This window comes from Thermobia domestica, chromosome 11 (assembly GCF_964235325.1).
Source record: "Thermobia domestica chromosome 11, izTheDome1.hap1.1, whole genome shotgun sequence".
In the NCBI taxonomy this organism is placed as follows: domain Eukaryota; kingdom Metazoa; phylum Arthropoda; class Insecta; order Zygentoma; family Lepismatidae; genus Thermobia; species Thermobia domestica.
In genome coordinates this window covers 878579-899326 of record NC_137464.1, presented here as the reverse complement: position 1 = coordinate 899326, position 20748 = coordinate 878579, and the positions used below count along the sequence as shown (strand labels likewise).

The 20748-nt window shown below is 35.3% G+C and overlaps 2 protein-coding genes across 2 annotated transcripts in view; both read left to right on the top strand.

Moving 5' to 3' along the window:
* The window catches only part of hth (Meis homeobox homothorax), a gene marked incomplete in the record, with an annotated part of 832122 nt that overhangs the window by 114819 nt on the left and 696555 nt on the right, over nucleotides 1–20748 (top strand).
* On the top strand, nucleotides 93–7962 carry LOC145663814 (uncharacterized). Its single transcript, XM_081729907.1, has one exon. The coding sequence runs from the start codon at nucleotides 3600–3602 to the stop codon at nucleotides 5658–5660; it is 2061 nt and encodes a 686-aa protein (XP_081586033.1). The 5' UTR covers nucleotides 93–3599; the 3' UTR covers nucleotides 5661–7962.

The window sequence follows — 20748 nt, the reverse complement described above, 5'->3', positions numbered from 1 at the left end:
TTTTCTTCTGAAGTGTGGAAATATAAGCGGAAGGACTTATTAAGGTAGGACAAAGTATTCTGCTATTTTCTTTATTGAAGAAGGACTATGGCCAATATTTCCGTGATTCGTGATCTCCATACTCACCTTTTCCTAGAAACTTCGGGACATTGTTTATTCATACGGAACTGTCCGTAAACATTTAGAGCATTTTTTTTCTTTCTTTGTAAAAGAAGTAAACAAATAGCCTAATGCCTTGGTTGCATTTCCAAAATTAATTCACTGATATAGGAACTGTTAATTTCATTCTTGAATAAGTACCATAAAATTTTTGATTATTTTACTAGTGAAATTTGTATACATTGATTTGATCTTCAATCATGCATTTATTTGTAATCGTAATGTGTCAATATTTAGATCCTTGAAGCCGTCATTATAATCATTTATATGCAATCCAGTATTTATTTATATCAAGTATGAATTATTTCTCTTTTAAACATAAATCGCGTTTAAGATGTGTGAATGTAATGTAATTTCTGTTTTGAGTAAACTATGATTTAGCGTCAAAGTCTAGTTTTTCAAATTTTAACATTTGTATAGGTTGTGTTAGGGAAATATGTGTCAGAGCTGTAAACAGGCTTAATACTATTTTATTGTAACTTGCCAATTTTTATTATAATCATTCTTGAAAGAAACAATCAATATAAAGCTTACAAAGACGTGCTATGTTGAGTAAGTTTCAGACAAATAAGTGTAAACACTCTTATCCCGTAATATCGTTAGAGTCTCGTAAATAAGGTAAACAAATTTAAGATACTCGAGTAAATCCCTTCGGAGGTACCTATCTGAGCAACGAACGCAGATAGGGTCCATAGCTATGGAGAAACGTTTATTTGCAAAAGAAGGAATCACTGAGAAAATCAGAAAGCGTCGACAATGTAATTATTTTGATCAATTGGCCAAATTATAATAATAGTAGTACTATATATATATATATTTCTGTGTAGTGCATTTGGATATGAAATATTTGTGTAGTTAGTGTTGTGTAACGATTTTTATTGTGAATTGTATTATTTACCAACTGATATAGTATGTGTACAAAGCTATGTTTTGTTTATGCAAATCCTTTAATATTGAAAATTCATTAGCGTTCATTAGAAACAGTACACTAAATTTTCTCAAAAGCATACTATCGCTTCTAAACTATTTCTCCAGTAAGTCTTGCAAGCAACCTAAATCATTAATTCTTTCATTCCGCAATCCGATTCTTAAACTTATTTCCATTTCTTTTATTAATAAAAAGAGGTAGTAACTGTGGGCGAATTACTTAATAGTCGTTTATGTCTAGGGGGAAAACAATAAATCATTTTGCTAATTAATATTCAGTTTAATAGAAATTTTTGTTTGTATAACTACGTCATAGTAATAAAAGAATCGAATATTGTCAGTTTAGTTGAGTAGAAATAGATTGTTGCTAAATTTTACAGTCAAGATTGAATAATTTGAATATTACGTTGTACAGTGAAGAATGTGTTAAGAGAAATCATATTATTTGGTCAAAACAGTCAAAAGTCTGATTCATTTTCAGTAAAGTCAATTAATTCATTTTTTTTGTAAATCCAAATTAACTTTCTTGTTGATTTTTGTAGATATCACCTTCTTTCTCGTTAAACTTATTAAAGGTCTATTTGACGTTAGAACCAAAGCAGTTATGTGGTTATCATTTCAAAGATATGCCTATTTCTTTAACTGATATTAGCATACCTAGAAGTTATTTCAAATTACCCTGAACAGAAAAAGTTGAAGCACGGTTACATTGACCATCAGAAATTTTTATCTAAATTAACTCATTTTTTTTAAACTTTAAATTAAACTTTCCTTGTTTGTTGCTTTTTAACTATTTTTGCTATCTCCACACACTTCGGTGACAGAGTGATAGTCAGTGTAGCCAACTGAACAAGCCATTAGCGAAAAATCTTTCTTTCAGCTTTGCAGCTTGTGAGATTTTTGCTCCGCATGTTTAAATCACTTAACCATTAACTACGCACCTGTTTTCCTAGCGCCTTGGAGACACCGTTATGGGGAAAACAGGATCGATTAGCCTTAGGTCATCTTTCGTTATATATATCATTTTTTTTTAATTCCTAACCATCTTAGCAAAACTGTATCTTTACCTTGGAGAACTGAAGTTCGAGCCCCGTGGAGTCAACTTCAATTCTCCAAACTCTCATTCATTTTTTTTATTTGTGTAATAGGCAGATGAGTTGTCGCTCATCAATACCATTCACTTTTCAAGTACAAGGTCAGGTATTCATTTCTCTGATGCATATTAGGCTCATCCGTGAGTGCCTTAATCATTCATTCTAGTTCAGATTAAATATGCAAATTAGAGATAAGGAATCGAATTCCGAAAACAATACGTTTCATATTCTTCGTCGCCCAAATACGTAAGATCTGCTTATTCGTAATATCACGCAGTAATTCTATTTGGCAGCCCGAGCAGAAATTTTCCTTTAATTATTAGTAATTTTCTATCGTTGCAAAACTTAGCGCCCGAGACAATAACATTATCATTACAAAACTTGGCTTCCGATAGAGGAACCCCAGTGTTACAAGAAATGGCGCCCGAACAGGGACCTCGAATGCGTAGTTAATCTTATTTGAAGGACCAACATGCGTAGTTAATTTTATTTCAGGACCGAAAAGCGTAGTAAGCTTAAAAAAAAAAAAAAAAAAAAAAGTAGGAAATCTAGTTTGGAGAAGCATACATAGTAAATTTCGAACAGCGAACGAAAGCAGTAATCAATTCTATTCCACAATAGTAAACTTAAGAATGGGAAGCGTGATATGAAATTAGGTAACTTTGTATTCAAAGAATCATTATTTCGAGATTACCCGTAGGGAACGATTAAGCGTTCTACTCCCCCTCGCATCCAATTTTATTCCATTTCAGCACATGCGTAAAAAAAAAAAAAAATAATAATAATAATAATAATAATAATAATAGTTCTTACCTCACGTTTGTTTGTTGGTTTGTGTGATTGGAAGAGAAAGGAGATACACCATTTTGTTTGTAAAAAAAAAAGAGAAGAAAAGAAGGAAAGAAGAAAACAAAAAGGTAATGCACCAGGTAAGCGACTAATATAAGTGAACATGCAAATTCTTGGCATATTGATGCATAAATTTAGCTAAGTGTGTTTCTAGTGAATAACATTAGTATTAACATAATTATATATTCATATATAGATATAGGTTTAGAATAGGTCAGATTTAATACTTTTATTTACACGTGCATTTTATTACTTACATATTATTGTGTTTTAGACATGTTATCTGTTAATTAATACACTATTTGTATATACACATAAATATCCATATGAATATAGTAAAAAAAAAAAGAAAAAAAAACAAGAATGAACTAAGTTGTTGTGGAAAACGTGTGGTGATAAAGTAGCTTGGCATGCTACATTGATGAAATAGTAATATTTTTGCGTATTAAGGTGAACTTAGAGTACGAAATTTAGAGTGATTGACAGCATAGGTCAGACAATTAGAATTCATTTTAGACAAATTTTAATAAGAATCATTCTGACAATCCAGTTAATTAAGTCTACTTGCAGATGCCACAGTTGAGGCCATCTACCTTGAGGCAACGACCAAGAAACAGGATGTCTGCAATGGAAGAAGCACAACGTTGTCGCACGTGTGAACGTGACCTATGGGAACAGGATTTGGATCTCAAGGATGAGGCTCGAAATTGTCCCGAATGTGGTGACCAGAGGGATACAAGTCCAGTTATGGAAAATGATGTCACTCAAGGAAGTAGAGACAACATGCAACAGCATCACGGGCCGAACAGCACTAATGTTGATTTTCAGGAATCTCTTTTATCAATGATACAAAAGTGGCTTGCAGAACGGGACCGGAAAGAGGAGAAGAAGAGAGAAGAACAGGAGAAGAAGAGAGAAGAGCAGGAGAAGAAGAGAGAAGAACAAGATAGAAAACTTGACAAGCTCATGGAAAAACAAGACCATTTGGCAGAAGACCTCTCGAGGAAACTACAGGAGCAAGCCAGGAGGCTGGACGAACACGAGAAGTCAAACACGGAAGCGCTGGAGGACTTCAAGCGCACCATCTCCCAAAGTCTGGAGGAACAGAGAGAGCGGCAGCACAGGCAGTTGCAGGAGACAGAAGAACGTCTCACGGCACAAGCTGGCCAAATGGAAGAGAGGATGGTCAGGCAAATGGAGGAAAGACAGGAACAGGTCCTAGAAGATATGCAGCGCATGCGGATGGACTTGGAGACGCAGACCCAAGCACAAAGGATAGAGCTGCAGACAAGGATGGAGAATATTGAACATTCCATGACTGTACGACAAGAGGAGCTAATAGAGAGCCTCACTAATCAGAGCACCAGGATTGAGGAACTCCGGCAAATCCAAGATGTCGAACGGGAGAAAGCAGGAGCTATTCAGCAGACGGTGGACCAACTGACAGCATCCCTAACGGAGAAGATGTCCGAGTTGGTAGAAAGGAGAGTTGGGGAAGCAGTAAGAAACATACCTCAACCCGCTTTCTCAGGAATGGAACCACCTCGAAGGACTCCGACACCTCCGGTTTCAAATCCAATTTTAGAAGACCTCAGTCAAGGGAATCAGGAGAGTGGAAGATCTGTGGACTCTCACGCTAGCTGCAGAAGTTTTCTTCGAGCTCCTAAAATAGATGAATTGCCATCGTTTGACCCGGATACGGATGTGGGACTGCCATCAACCTTCCTTGAGCGGTTGTTGGATGACTGCAGGCTATACGGAATAGCGCAGGAAGAACTTCTCCACATAATTCCACGTATCCTACGTGGAGCAGCAAAGATGTGGATAGACAATCACATCCAACAGTTCAGAACTTTTGAAGACTTCCGTCGTGCCTTTCTGAGGAATTTCCAAAGCGAAGCCATTATTCAGCGAAAGCTCACTCGCCTCAGAAACACACGCTATAGGGCTGATTCACGTAAGTCCCTGCGTGAATTCTTTTGGGAGCAAGTCAAGGCGTTCCGGGAACTAAGTCCTTCTATGTCAGAAGCGGAAGTTCTCTCAAACGTGAAGAACATGTTACCGTTACGTATCCAAAGGCAGCTCATCGGAGTTCAGCTGGAGGACACGGAGCAACTGTCAATGATCCTCTGGGACAGCGAGGAGCTGGACAGGATAGAGAGTTTCCAGAGAGACAGAAATGCCCAAAGGAATAACAGTGGTACGACAGGCCAACGGAGAGTACAGAATGTGCGTAGGCAGTCAACGGAGGAAACCGTATATAGGGACTCCAGAAATAGGAGACAACGGCACCATCCTTATCGAAGAGAGGACAATCGATTGCGCAACACTCACCAGCCATCACAGCGGACTGATGAAGACAGTTCCGGCAGCGAGAGAAATACAGGAGCACCGACAAGAGGTCACGCGCAGCGCCGTTTCCGCCGCAATCAAAGAAACAGAGGAGACAGGCCAAGAACTGAAGAGAGACAAGTCCGACAAGTGACCACGCATCGAGGGAACAGCTCGGAGCGAAGAGGTCACATCAGCGGAAACAATCGTGGGTCACGAGGGAGAGGTAGCAGTACACCAGACAGCATCAATGCTACCAACCCACTGGTCCTGCAGGCAGAGCAGCAGCAGGAAAACTAAAAATGGACTTCAACGGTCCAGGTTCGAGTCGGGGTTACGTGACAGCTTGCTGGAAAACAGACTAAGATACACAATGGCATGAAAACTAATGGAAGCACAGAAATACAATGATTGTAGACAAGAAGTAAAGAAAAATTGCAAGAAGATACTGCAAGAAAAGTATAAGTCAAGAATAAAGTACTAGCGCGAAGAAAGAAAACTTAGCAGGAAACTGATGAAAGAAATATAAGAGAATTTTGTTTATGGCATAGCTCAGTTGAATGTACTGCATCTCTTATCCAAGCGGCTAACCCTAGAAGATAAATACAAATAATAAGAAGATGAACTATATGGATGCATAATGCCCAGAAATGAATTTGTTTACCAGCATTTGTTTTAACTTTATTTCAGATATCGGATGTGAGGCAATCAAAATTACAGAGGAAGATTGGAAAAAGATGTTCACCAATGTGCGCAACCCAGCATTGAAACCGGCCCAGGAGATATAATTTTTGTTATGCACGAAGAAGTGCCTGTATACGGAGCAATCGGTAGAGATGGATTCCCGATTTGAGCTCTCTGAAGTGAAGTTTGCGTTTAGAGCAGAGACTCAACGCACCCCTTCGCCTTGGTGATGATACCTGCGAAAACGCGCCGAGCCAAAGAATAGTGAGCTACGAGCTGCGAGCAGATGACAATTCCACCAAGATGTTTGCAAGTTCCCACAATTGGATGTTCGCGACATGGAACTTTGCCTTTATCATTTTACTCTCCTTATATTTTCAAGTTATGTTACTGAAGATGAATCATGGCCGAAGAATAAAAGCAAAAGTGCGAGCAGTGGCTTTGCCCTCGCACATGGAGGAATTGAAGCTCCATGCCACCCTCTGTAACCAATGCTCTCTTTCCCGATGATACAAGACGCTGAAGATTATTTAATATTGTTGTTTTGTTGTTTTGTTACCTAGGGCAGCCAGCACTTTGGAAGAAATATAAGAAGTCGTATCCCGCGCATAGAAAATAAAGAAGAACTCCAAGAGACAATTAAGAATAAGGTCATATTATTTAAAACATGCATCATAAGCTTGTGTCCAGCAGCTTGAACTGACCACCAACTCAATACCTGAGACCTCTCATCTAGATTGAGATTATCTCTCTCGGCATGCACGAAATTTTAACATTAGGGTTCGGATTTTTGGTGAATATATAAATTTTCTTCTTCAACATAGATTAGGGTTAGGATTTTCATGTATTTGTACTTTTTGTTAGAATATGAACTTTTATATTTATCAAATGTTACTTCTCCTTAGATGCAGCCGTGCTTCACTCTGTTGCAGCACTTGCTACATCTTGGGAGGGGGGTATTGTGACAATTACGCTCACACACTAAAATTAATTGTTCTTATATTCAAATTAAAACATCTTTATATGTTAATTCAATTTATTTTAAAAAGTCAAGGAAAATTTTATTTTGTTTCATTTAGCAACCGAGCAACCTCTTTCATTTGTCCCAGGTAAAGAAGTTTCTCTGCTTTTCAGAAAGAAAAAAAACATAAGACGGTAACCGCACTAATAGACCACCCACTTTTCTACCTCGCCAGTAAACGGTAATGGAATTTGCTATTGTTACTCCAGCCATACTGTCGCACTACCTAAGTACCTCCATATCGCAAATATCACGTCACAGACACACAGGAACCAAAATTTTTTATCTACAATCTTCGCAAGTGCTTATGAAACTCTTTAACATCACGTACGAGCCCAGAACAGACGCTAGAAACCCAAGCCAAATTATCAACCGATTTTTGGGAAATGGTGTCACGAACTTAAAGCGGCGAATCAGAATCCGAAATTCAAAATTCACAAAGAGAAGAATGAAGCGTCTATTTTAAAAAAAAAAAAAAAAATAAAGAAAGCTGGGAGAACGCCTACACGGAAAGGATGTTACTCTAAGTCGACACTTCATCGTGAAAACATCACCAACACGCGATTCATAAGCGTACGTCAACTCATATGTACATATATATATATATATATTTAAGTGTTTAAATTTCAGAAAAATGGCTAGCTAGACACCCGTTAGCAGCCAGTTACTTAAATCACGCGTTATCCACAGCAACTTCGTCGTTACAAGATTATTTATACAAATATTTAAAACATCGACAGATAATTCTTATCATCTTACGGTAACGCTACATAAATGGTGATGTTGAAGTGAGTCTGTGATTCTATATACGTTGATTTCCCGCATAAAGTGCAAAGACAGGAAAAGTAGTGCGATGTATGGCGGATATATATATAAACTGTGCGAGTGAAATTTAAGTGCAGATGGATTTGATAAGTGACGCATCGTTGCATTTCAACAACATGGAGATGAAGGACGGAGACACGGGTTCGATCCCCAATACTCGAGACAGATGCCTTGCCACAGGAAGACCCAGACGCTTCAGACAAACGAGGACCTCTTCTCCGGGAGTTGAATCCAGAGGACAGCGGGGTCTGAGAAGGGACATTAGGAAGCATTGTGACGGTCAGTTAAGTACAGTGCAGTTTTCTTCTGAAGTGTGGAAATATAAGCGGAAGGACTTATTAAGGTAGGACAAAGTATTCTGCTATTTTCTTTATTGAAGAAGGACTATGGCCAATATTTCCGTGATTCGTGATCTCCATACTCACCTTTTCCTAGAAACTTCGGGACATTGTTTATTCATACGGAACTGTCCGTAAACATTTAGAGCATTTTTTTTCTTTCTTTGTAAAAGAAGTAAACAAATAGCCTAATGCCTTGGTTGCATTTCCAAAATTAATTCACTGATATAGGAACTGTTAATTTCATTCTTGAATAAGTACCATAAAATTTTTGATTATTTTACTAGTGAAATTTGTATACATTGATTTGATCTTCAATCATGCATTTATTTGTAATCGTAATGTGTCAATATTTAGATCCTTGAAGCCGTCATTATAATCATTTATATGCAATCCAGTATTTATTTATATCAAGTATGAATTATTTCTCTTTTAAACATAAATCGCGTTTAAGATGTGTGAATGTAATGTAATTTCTGTTTTGAGTAAACTATGATTTAGCGTCAAAGTCTAGTTTTTCAAATTTTAACATTTGTATAGGTTGTGTTAGGGAAATATGTGTCAGAGCTGTAAACAGGCTTAATACTATTTTATTGTAACTTGCCAATTTTTATTATAATCATTCTTGAAAGAAACAATCAATATAAAGCTTACAAAGACGTGCTATGTTGAGTAAGTTTCAGACAAATAAGTGTAAACACTCTTATCCCGTAATATCGTTAGAGTCTCGTAAATAAGGTAAACAAATTTAAGATACTCGAGTAAATCCCTTCGGAGGTACCTATCTGAGCAACGAACGCAGATAGGGTCCATAGCTATGGAGAAACGTTTATTTGCAAAAGAAGGAATCACTGAGAAAATCAGAAAGCGTCGACAATGTAATTATTTTGATCAATTGGCCAAATTATAATAATAGTAGTACTATATATATATATATTTCTGTGTAGTGCATTTGGATATGAAATATTTGTGTAGTTAGTGTTGTGTAACGATTTTTATTGTGAATTGTATTATTTACCAACTGATATAGTATGTGTACAAAGCTATGTTTTGTTTATGCAAATCCTTTAATATTGAAAATTCATTAGCGTTCATTAGAAACAGTACACTAAATTTTCTCAAAAGCATACTATCGCTTCTAAACTATTTCTCCAGTAAGTCTTGCAAGCAACCTAAATCATTAATTCTTTCATTCCGCAATCCGATTCTTAAACTTATTTCCATTTCTTTTATTAATAAAAAGAGGTAGTAACTGTGGGCGAATTACTTAATAGTCGTTTATGTCTAGGGGGAAAACAATAAATCATTTTGCTAATTAATATTCAGTTTAATAGAAATTTTTGTTTGTATAACTACGTCATAGTAATAAAAGAATCGAATATTGTCAGTTTAGTTGAGTAGAAATAGATTGTTGCTAAATTTTACAGTCAAGATTGAATAATTTGAATATTACGTTGTACAGTGAAGAATGTGTTAAGAGAAATCATATTATTTGGTCAAAACAGTCAAAAGTCTGATTCATTTTCAGTAAAGTCAATTAATTCATTTTTTTTGTAAATCCAAATTAACTTTCTTGTTGATTTTTGTAGATATCACCTTCTTTCTCGTTAAACTTATTAAAGGTCTATTTGACGTTAGAACCAAAGCAGTTATGTGGTTATCATTTCAAAGATATGCCTATTTCTTTAACTGATATTAGCATACCTAGAAGTTATTTCAAATTACCCTGAACAGAAAAAGTTGAAGCACGGTTACATTGACCATCAGAAATTTTTATCTAAATTAACTCATTTTTTTTTAAACTTTAAATTAAACTTTCCTTGTTTGTTGCTTTTTAACTATTTTTGCTATCTCCACACACTTCGGTGACAGAGTGATAGTCAGTGTAGCCAACTGAACAAGCCATTAGCGAAAAATCTTTCTTTCAGCTTTGCAGCTTGTGAGATTTTTGCTCCGCATGTTTAAATCACTTAACCATTAACTACGCACCTGTTTTCCTAGCGCCTTGGAGACACCGTTATGGGGAAAACAGGATCGATTAGCCTTAGGTCATCTTTCGTTATATATATCATTTTTTTTTAATTCCTAACCATCTTAGCAAAACTGTATCTTTACCTTGGAGAACTGAAGTTCGAGCCCCGTGGAGTCAACTTCAATTCTCCAAACTCTCATTCATTTTTTTTATTTGTGTAATAGGCAGATGAGTTGTCGCTCATCAATACCATTCACTTTTCAAGTACAAGGTCAGGTATTCATTTCTCTGATGCATATTAGGCTCATCCGTGAGTGCCTTAATCATTCATTCTAGTTCAGATTAAATATGCAAATTAGAGATAAGGAATCGAATTCCGAAAACAATACGTTTCATATTCTTCGTCGCCCAAATACGTAAGATCTGCTTATTCGTAATATCACGCAGTAATTCTATTTGGCAGCCCGAGCAGAAATTTTCCTTTAATTATTAGTAATTTTCTATCGTTGCAAAACTTAGCGCCCGAGACAATAACATTATCATTACAAAACTTGGCTTCCGATAGAGGAACCCCAGTGTTACAGTAGCTATCTAATCATTAAAATGAATGATCATCTTCATAAAATTCTAGAATTTCTTTACACATTGCACAAGTTTCTCTCACATAATGCCCACATTCAATGTACAAACTATATCTACTTTGCACCGCATACGTGTATGTTCATACCTTATAAGCATATTCAATACATAGAAACTACATTAATAACTAAAACTAATAATTTTCATTTTCAAAAACTTCAGTTTTGTCTCACATTATCAAAATATTTAACCAGAAACTGGTCACAAATTGATGTAAAACTGTCCATACTCCTTGCATCAACACACCATACTGACAGTTTTCTGCGGATATGTATATTTAGTAAATGACAAATAAGCAGCACACCAACCTAATTACTAAAACAAGTCGTCTTCATTGTCAGAATGTTCTGATTCCCTTTCTACATTATCACAAGTTTGTCCCAGACACTGTCCACAAAATGATGTACAAAACAGACCATACTTCTTGCAAGAACACTTCATGCTTATACAATTTCCATGACAACTACAATGAATGATTTCCAGTATATTATCAGGAGCAGGTTTCCTGTCCATCATCACTGGAAAATACATTCCCTTATGTAGTCGCCATCCCCAATCTTCTGGTCGCATTTGAGAGGATAGACTTTTCCATTCCATGATTTGGTAGTAAACACGCAGAGAATGATATTTAAGTACATCAGGAGTAGGGGGAAAGTTTTCTGGTCGTACAAAATCTGTTGCTGTACTAATTTTGCTAGAAAACATTCTTATTCTTAAAGCAACAAGAGATTCATCTTCCTTGCATTTGTACAGCCTTGCTGTTGCCTGTTCTCCAGCACGAATAATTTCTTCTTTAAAGGCATTTTTAGAATTAAAAATAGAGATGGATTTCTGAAAGGCCCCCTCGGAATTAGCTAGTTGTAATTCCACTTGTTTTCCTTCTCCAAAAAATCGTGATGTTGTATCACAACCAAGAAATACATGGATACATAGAAGATTGTTACAGAGTTCGCCAAGGTCTGTTTTCGTAAATTTAATGTCCCAAAGCCTAGTTTCTGTTTTATAAAACAAAGCATTCGTGTTTGACGGTGATAGGCTTAGGAGAAGAATGAGCAGATCAGTATCATTTCCAACAACACAGGTATCTTAATTTCGTGATTCTTGAATAGCTGTGTTGACTATCAGTGTGTCAGCATCCCTGTCTGAATACAAAACTTGAAATCCAACAGCAGAAAGCTCCAAACCCAATTTTCGAATTAGTCTCTCTTTTTTCATAGAAAGTTTCATTTCTGGAGAAAGGAGCACTTCAGGAGCGCTCAAACCTCTAGTTCTCGTTAGGTGTGTGCAATCCTTTATCGATGGACCACTAATGTAACCATCGAAAATAACTGAAGCGTCACTGAAGTGTGTCTTCATGTAAGAAACGTAGGACTCAAATACTGTTTTGAATGTATGATTCACTGGCCAATTGACCTGGTGGAGCAACCACCCACCGTCAATCACATAGTTACAAGACGTTGGTGTATTTGAAGGTGAACTTGTCATTTTCCATAAAGCATTAGCCAGTGCTGATTTATTTGCTGGTCGTAGATTCTCATAACCTTCAAATAAAGTTCTTGGAACAGAACAGAGCTCATAGGAGAAAACGTCTTCTAGATTCATGTTTCCTTTCATAGCAACAATTGCTAATCTTTGGAAAAGCTTGTTATCTTCCATACTGATTGGTCTGGTAATCGTATGTATGGATTTCTTGTCTGCCATTGTAATGGCTTTATCCTTCTTCGAAAATATGAATGAGTCTGACGAATTTTCCTTCATTTTCAGTAAAATATTTTGTCCAACACATTTTGCTTTATCAACATTGACACGATCTTGGGCAGTTAAACCGTTCGTAATATTAATAAGTTCCTCTTCAGTTCGGAACGGCTGACATAATGTTAAGAAATCAAGTATTTTTTTTTTAGTATCAGCTGCATCCCTACTCATCCTCTTCAATGAAATATCTCTATGCTGGTTGGTGTGCTGCTTATTTGCCATTTACTAAATATACATATCCGCAGAAAACTGTCAGTATGGTGTGTTGATGCAAGGAGTATGGACAGTTTTGTACATCAATTTCTGACCAGTTTCTGGTTAAATATTTTGATAATGTGAGACAAAACTGAAGTTTTTGAAAATGAAAATTATTAGTTTTAGTTATTAATGTAGTTTCTATGTATTGAATATGCATATAAGGTATGAACATACACGTATGCGGTGCAAAGTAGATATAGTTTGTACATTGAATGTGGGCATTATGTGAGAGAAACTTGTGCAATGTGTAGAGAAATTCTAGAATTTTATGAAGATGATCATTCATTTTAATGATTAGATAGCTACACTGTTTTAATTGTTATCCATTATATATACACATACATGAAAACAATAGAGACATGAAGTATTCATGCCAGAAACGTGATCTATTACTAATATAAATTAGTGACAATTGCCCGGAAGAAACTTGTGATAATGTGGAAAACGGTGTAAACTTTGTAAAGACGAGGACAATTTTTTCAGTGAAGAGGTTGCTACACTGTTTTAATTCTTGCCTTTCAAATAGACATGTAGCATTAACCATAACAAGGACTGAAGAAATATCGTAATTTTGAGCAATTTTTCACAACTTCATTCATTTCAATAATGGATTATCGCGACCTGTAGCGACATCTGAACGAAATCTCAGAAGTCATATTTCAACGAAATTTCGGAGGACTTTCCCCAAGTAGGTGAGTAGAAGGTTTTTAATATGTAGCTAAATACACCTTGTTACACATCCTAGTTCAAAAATTATTTGTGTTGCAATTATTTACTGGTCAATCCGTATACTGCGTCTACTTAGCTTCTAGCAGGAACCTGAGAAAAAAAGTCAAATTATCGAAAATCGCACACCCAGTGCCACATAAATTCGACTAGCTCCGTTACTTTGTAAGATAAACGAACATAAGTACCCTCGTTGGAAAGCTAAGATCTTGAGCTTTTACGTTTATTTCAAGAAATTTCTGCATATCTCTGTTAGTTTCTGAGTTATCTGCCAATAAACATTATTGCCAATTGAAAAAGAAACTATATTTTTAATAATCGCCGCCATTTTTCAATATGGCGGTGGTACATAGAGGCATGCAAACTTGCATCCCTTAAGGTATGCTATTATCTTGAAAATGGCGCAGGAACGAAGTTTTCAGCTTAAATCTGTGAGTAGATATTGTCATTTAAGTGTGAGTCGATGTCTCGGTGTGGCCGCCATATTGAATCCAAGATGGCGGACTTTCCCCAAGCATTACGAAAGCGGATTTTGAATATATTATTAGCAACGCTATTTGGAAGTGATAGACGAAAAAACCATTTGTGTTGCAATTATTTCCGGGTCAAACCGTATATTGCCTCTACTAAAATGGCAACACATGTTTTCCAGAAATTAGTTGGCTTATTCTAAGGCTTTTCGGATACTGTGGTAAGTGTATTCTTTTTGTTAGTGAGTGTACAATGTGGTCACAAAATAGTGCGTAAACAAATGACTGTCCATTATGAACCGATGATCGCTCCCAAGAGGAAACAACATGAACTAATAATAAATCAAACGCGAAGGCGCTGACCTAACAGTTTCGGGATTTTTTTTTCTTTAGCTGCATGATTGTATTTGTCTATTTAGTAAAAGAGCAGAGACAGGCCCATCAACACAACTGAGATGTTAATACTTTCATCCCTTCCTTCACACAATAGAGCAGGAAAAAAAAAAAAAGAGATAAAGTCCTATTAACCCCTGCTGACAATGGAAGAAACATGGAACATTTTGCCGAATACCATATAACGGAAATAGCTCAAAATATTGTGTATTTCTAACCCTTTTGTGGATAACAAAAAGCATTTTTAGACTTCCAGTGATCCGTTAATCTGCGTAAAAAAATCGCGAAGGTGTGCAATTGCATAGTTTTATACAAAATGTTAAAATGTGTTGATAATCATTTACAGCACTTCTCCGGGAGTAACGGGTTTAACCTGGTGTAGCATGATCCACATTAAAAAGAAAAATCGCCACCTCAGCCTGTGTCTCTCTGTCCCCATTCCTACAGCGATACTTGAAATACACTTTTATTGTTGCATGTTGCTGGAAATATTTCCATCCACTTCCAGAGGAGACTAAATACACGAGGGATGAACGTAGTACTGCGAAGATACTGCTGACACACATTAAGCATGGGACCCAGGGGGCCGGATTTCAACCCAGATCATCACTAGTACTTATAATACTCCTCTCTCTCTCTTTTTCTGAGAGGATTTGACATTACTGAGTGTAGATTCAAGACACCTAACTAAATTCAAATGCTCTAGCAGTGTGTATTTTTTGTCTTTTGGTCATATTTTGCCATTCTTAAGGGCATAAATGCATTCATATTCTCGAAGCTTCTAAATCGTTGAAATCTGGGTCTTGGTCATCATTGTAGAAATATTGACCTCCAAGGAATACATTTAGGGGCTGAAACAGGTTGAAATCACTTAACAGGCCTTCAATTCAGACGAAATTTCAAGTATGCTGTGGCCAGTCAAAAGCGGAAAACTGTTGAAAATTGGCGTGCACTCACTCTTCGGAGCAGCAAATGGTCAAAATTAATCATTTATTTGTTTCGCAACAGCAAAATTTTTGTTTGAAGCGGTTCAACGCGCTGAATGTTCCCAGGAATGACTGCTTCAGGCTTGGATCCACCACGATCGGGATTGTTAATGACAGACGTATCACCATCCTTGAAGAGCTTGCACCATTCAAATGTTTTGCTGGGACTGAGTGTGTAATGAAGTCTTTGGTAAATTTCACAGGTTTTATGCCTTCCTTCATTAAAACTTCATCACCACACGCTGTTCTGTGTACACGTTCACACTGTTGTCCACCATCTTGAATAATGGCCTCCGTACTGGCACGTGAATTGAGTAATAGGACATAGTTGCCAGTTCGTACTGCATGTACTACTTTCCTCTGTGTCTCGATTGTAAATCCATGAAAAAAGTATCGGATTCACTTGAACACCTCTCGTAGTATAACGCTTCGTTGTGTATAAATTATAATCGGTTTGTTTAAAAATGAATATACTGTACCTGCATAAAGTATATACGAAATAATAAAATAATTATTTTCATGTCTTTCTTTCGATAGTTCAAGTTTGCTTCAGTCCCATCCAACTCGAATTGTCGAGAGTCTACTGTACAAAAATAAATAAAATAAATAAAATAAAAATAAAAACGATAATAAACAATGATTAATTTTAAATCTAAAAATTTTACAATTAAAGCTACAAGTTTGATATTTCCGTTATATAGTTATTTTTTTTCTTTTTTAAAATCAATTTGCGGTAATTCAGTTCAGTCATTATTCTTTGAATTAAGATGTCTTCAGAAGAAGAGTGTCACAGACAACCTGCAACTATCATTTATTAAATAAACTGAATTAATTTGTAAACAATACTTTTCTTTTAATCACAATCCAACGCTAATTAGAAGAAACGAGAAATTTAACTCCGATTTCCTCTAAACAATATGTTGGAAAGAAATAAAATAACTAAAAATAATTGCTAATTTTTATTAAAAGTGATAAATGAAATCAAATGGAACATTTTCAGTTTTCTTGTGTCCTTTAGGCTAAAAGAAAACCGGTGATTTATATAAGTGGAAGACAATTAAACATTTGGTAGAACCAGGGGTAAAAGTAGATCTGAAAAGGTAGGGGGACGAGTAACGTCACGTCGTCCCTGTGCTTATCTTTGCCCATTGTAATTTTTAGGAAGTGGAGGAACGCCATAAATTTTTTCTGGAAGTGGGGAATGGCGTCCCTTTACGTTCCCCCACTTTTACCCCCTGGGTAGAATTGTAATATAGGAGGAAAGTAAAAAGCCCACAGACATAATGTTAGATTAAATTCTCAGTTTAATGTCCCTTTCAACAGCAAGTTCATATGAAACGTGGACTTACAGCTTCACATGGGATTCGGACCGCACGAATTCTCACCAGAATTGAACTCGAGTTTCCTACGCCGCCGGAACGATGTTGTTCACAACCAATTCATATGACTTGAGGAAATATAAATCAGAGTCCGCTCATTTCAGAGGTGAGCTTTCTACCACTGAGCTACCGTGATAGGGAATTGAACCCTGCATGTCGTTTACCCAGGACACACTACAGCCTAGTGGTTCTCAACCGATGTGTCGCGACACAGCGAAATTTTAGATTTTAGAAATCACAAAGAATTTTATAATAATTAGTTAAAATCGAGACAGACTGTACCAGTCAACACATCCAGCGGTAGCAATAATACTCAGTGCTATATAGAGTCATTATAAAATCTTACTGGTTTCGCTGTTATCATATATATTATTACTATTAAATATCAAACAAGTGTGTCGCGACGTGCTTCACGTTTAGTAAAGTGTGCCATCAATCCAAAAAGGTTGAGAATCACTATTGTAACCACTAACTAATACTATCTTGATATTGAACCATTACCACGCGATTTAGGAAAGCAATAAATTTTCTAGTATTCGTTAGGATGAGGATCAGTGAACAAAATTACTGAAAAATCTATTTGTATGAAATAAGTATATATTGAGTTAAGACAAGAGTTACTAAACAGGGAAATAATTGCCCTCTCATGTGCGGTCTGTCTCCAATGTTTTAAGTGGTGACGGCCAATATATATATATATATATATATATATATATATATATATATATATATATATATATATATATATATAAACATGGAAGACATTAGCGGTCAAATGAACACATGATAAAAACTATCATAATTTCAGCATCGTTGTTTTCATCATTTTGACAGGATGCGTGATTATTCTATCATTAATGTCGGCTGTGATTAATAACACTTTTTTTTTCCTTCTTTCTCTTCACACTATATGATATAACGCACACACACACACACATGTAACTTTGTGTATAATATAATAAATTTAAAATCGTTGTATGGAAGGTTTGTTATGATTCAATTTTCTAATTATTTCAACGCGTTATATTATTTGTATATTTATTATATGAGAGAGTTTCCGCATTAATTAATGTTGCGATTTTTTTTGTTTTAAAGAAGTTGTTTCTTTATATCTGTTTATTATTATTATTATTTTGTAGTATTCAAAATACTTGAAGCGCCGTTTCTGAATGATTTGTTGTGATGATGATGCATGCGTCTGTTTGTAAATATGGACAAGCAACTTTCGAACCTTTTTATTCCCTAGATATTCAATTAAAAAGCTATGAATACTGGAGAGATAATTGCACCAGATAATTGAGTCAATGTTTATTTAAGATGCGACTGAATAATGTTTTAGTGATAGTGACAATATAAGACAAAGAATATTTTGCACAAAACTAATTATTGTGTGTGGTGGGGGGTTTCTCGGGGTTCTCCCGTTTCCTCCCACTTTCTTCATTCCACCATTTCATTCATTTCTCATAATCACCGTCTCCTTTAGCCTAGCCAGCATAACCGTGAGACGTAAAGCTTAAGGGGGCAGACTACTAAATATTTCTCAAAAGCTAACAATTTTTCTTTTGCCAGTTTTTCGTAAGTGAAAAGAGATAATGAAATGTAACTTACCTCAATAATAGATAATGTTATTCTACACCCAAAAACACGAATCGGAAGAATTTTTAGTGTTGCCATCCATAGAAATTACAGTGTAACCAGAATTTGAATTGCCCAAAAATCAAGGTTATAGCAGCGACTACAAAAATGAACTCAACGGCAATTGATGCCTTATCATGCTGTCTGGGTTCCTTGTTAACTACTTTTTAAATAATATTTGTATTTATTTTGTAATAAAGAGTACAAAATAAATAATTTTTAATTATCAGTATAATTAAAATACAAATATTATTTAAAAAAGTAATTAACAAGGAACACAGACAGCATGATAGGTCATCAATTGCCGTTGAGTTCATTTGTCCAGTCGCTGCTATAACCTAAATTTTTGGGCAATTCAAATTCTGGTCACACTGTAATTTCTATGGATGGCAACACTAAAAATTCTTCCGATTCGTATTTTCGGGTGTAGAATAACATTATCTATTACTGAAGTAAGTTACATTTCATTATCTGTTTTCACTTACGAAAAACTGGCAAAAGAAAAATTGTTAGCTTTAAAAAATATTTAGTAGTCTGCCCCCTTAAAGATTTCATCTAAAACTAGTTATTCGCTAGTGTCTTAGACCTGCTGCACCGATAGGCTAAAATCATGGTTAATTGAAAATGTTTCCGTGTAACATTTTTTTTTTTTTTTTAAGTTTGCAGACCTATCACCCCAAACTTTACACTATATTTAGAACAGTCTTGGTCCTATTTTGAAATAATTATATTGCAAACAATACAGTTTATAAGTTGGAATGACGTCGTGACAGACTTATTAATAAGCGGTAAACGTCTTAATATGTAAGCCATGCTAATTCTAATTAGCGCTTTTGACAGTTATTTCAATGCATGGTAAATCCATAAATACAAGTAGTAGTTAATTTAATTTATTTTTTTTTTATTTGTAATCAATTCAACAGGCATAGCCCAATTGTAATGTTGATGTATTACAAAATAAATATACAATAGTTTTCTTAAACATATAGTTCATATTACAGATGTCAATTTCTTTGTGTTCAATACATATTTTGCTTTAAGACGAGCATATTCTCCATATTGGTGGTTTCAATAATATGTTGGTCCTTGCTTTTTTTTTTTTTTTTTTTTTTTTGCAATGTAACAGGCCAAAGTTATCAGCACAAGTTTTAAATATCGGGACATGAAAATTTAGTGTTGATATGATATCCGTACAATTAAATTCATTTTGTACTATTTTATGGAGAAAAATTAGATCTATCACGTTTCTATTTTGTTCAAGCGTAGAGATACCGAAGTTGTCTATTAATGTTATATAATTTTCGTAAGATGGATAGATTCCAGTTCTTTGTGATTTTTTGCCCTGATTAAATACCAAGGTTACAAAGATACGACTAAAGTAGGTTCCGAGCCACGAAGAAGGCTTGCAAGATCAACCCTTACAGTATAGTCTCGTCTCCAGAACACTATGTGGTCACCAAGAGAGCAAGATTTTACACGAAGTATTTAATTAAGCTTTATATACTTAGATACGCTTCTGTTGGTTTGTGCTTTGTGGAATTACGCGTCAATCATCACCAATAGACAACATATTTACGTATATTTCAAAAGCGTGGCTACAGATCGAACAGTGTGTGGCACACCCTGTATATCATATTATTGCCATATCGTGTGATGACATCCTGCGTGTGTGTTGATATATATACCTATGTTTGTGCACTAAAGTTTTGTCGCTTGAAAGAAGAGAATGTATGTATATGTGGAAGTGTGCCTGAAGGAGGGAACGGAACGCTTTTAATATGAAAGAAGGGTAGCCCCGAAGACAAATGAGTGTTTCCCAACAAAAAAGGGAATGGGAAATTAATTTTCCCTTCTTGTTTGTCGTCTTTGAGAAACAGCAATGAATAAATTAGCAAAAAGAGTTGCTTTTTTTTTTTTTTTTTTGCCTTTTGTAAATTCATGACCTACTACGTTCAAAGAACGTTATTCTCTAGTGCTTTTTATTATTTCTATTCTTAAATAAGCATTTTGACATATTATATATATATATATATATATATATATATATATATATATATATATATATATATATATATATATATATTTTTTAAATATATGTTAGTGTGTAAAGTTTGATGTCAAGTCATTTACTTGAGTGTTGTCAATGACTATGACTATGGCTGTTATTTGTAGTCCTAAACTAGGATTTTCGTTAACGTTATAAAAAATGATATTTGTTATTGGTGCTGACAGGAGAATGTTTTTGCATGTAACATTGCCTCAGTATGCATCCTGACTAAGGTATTTATTATAATTTTGTTGGTTTTC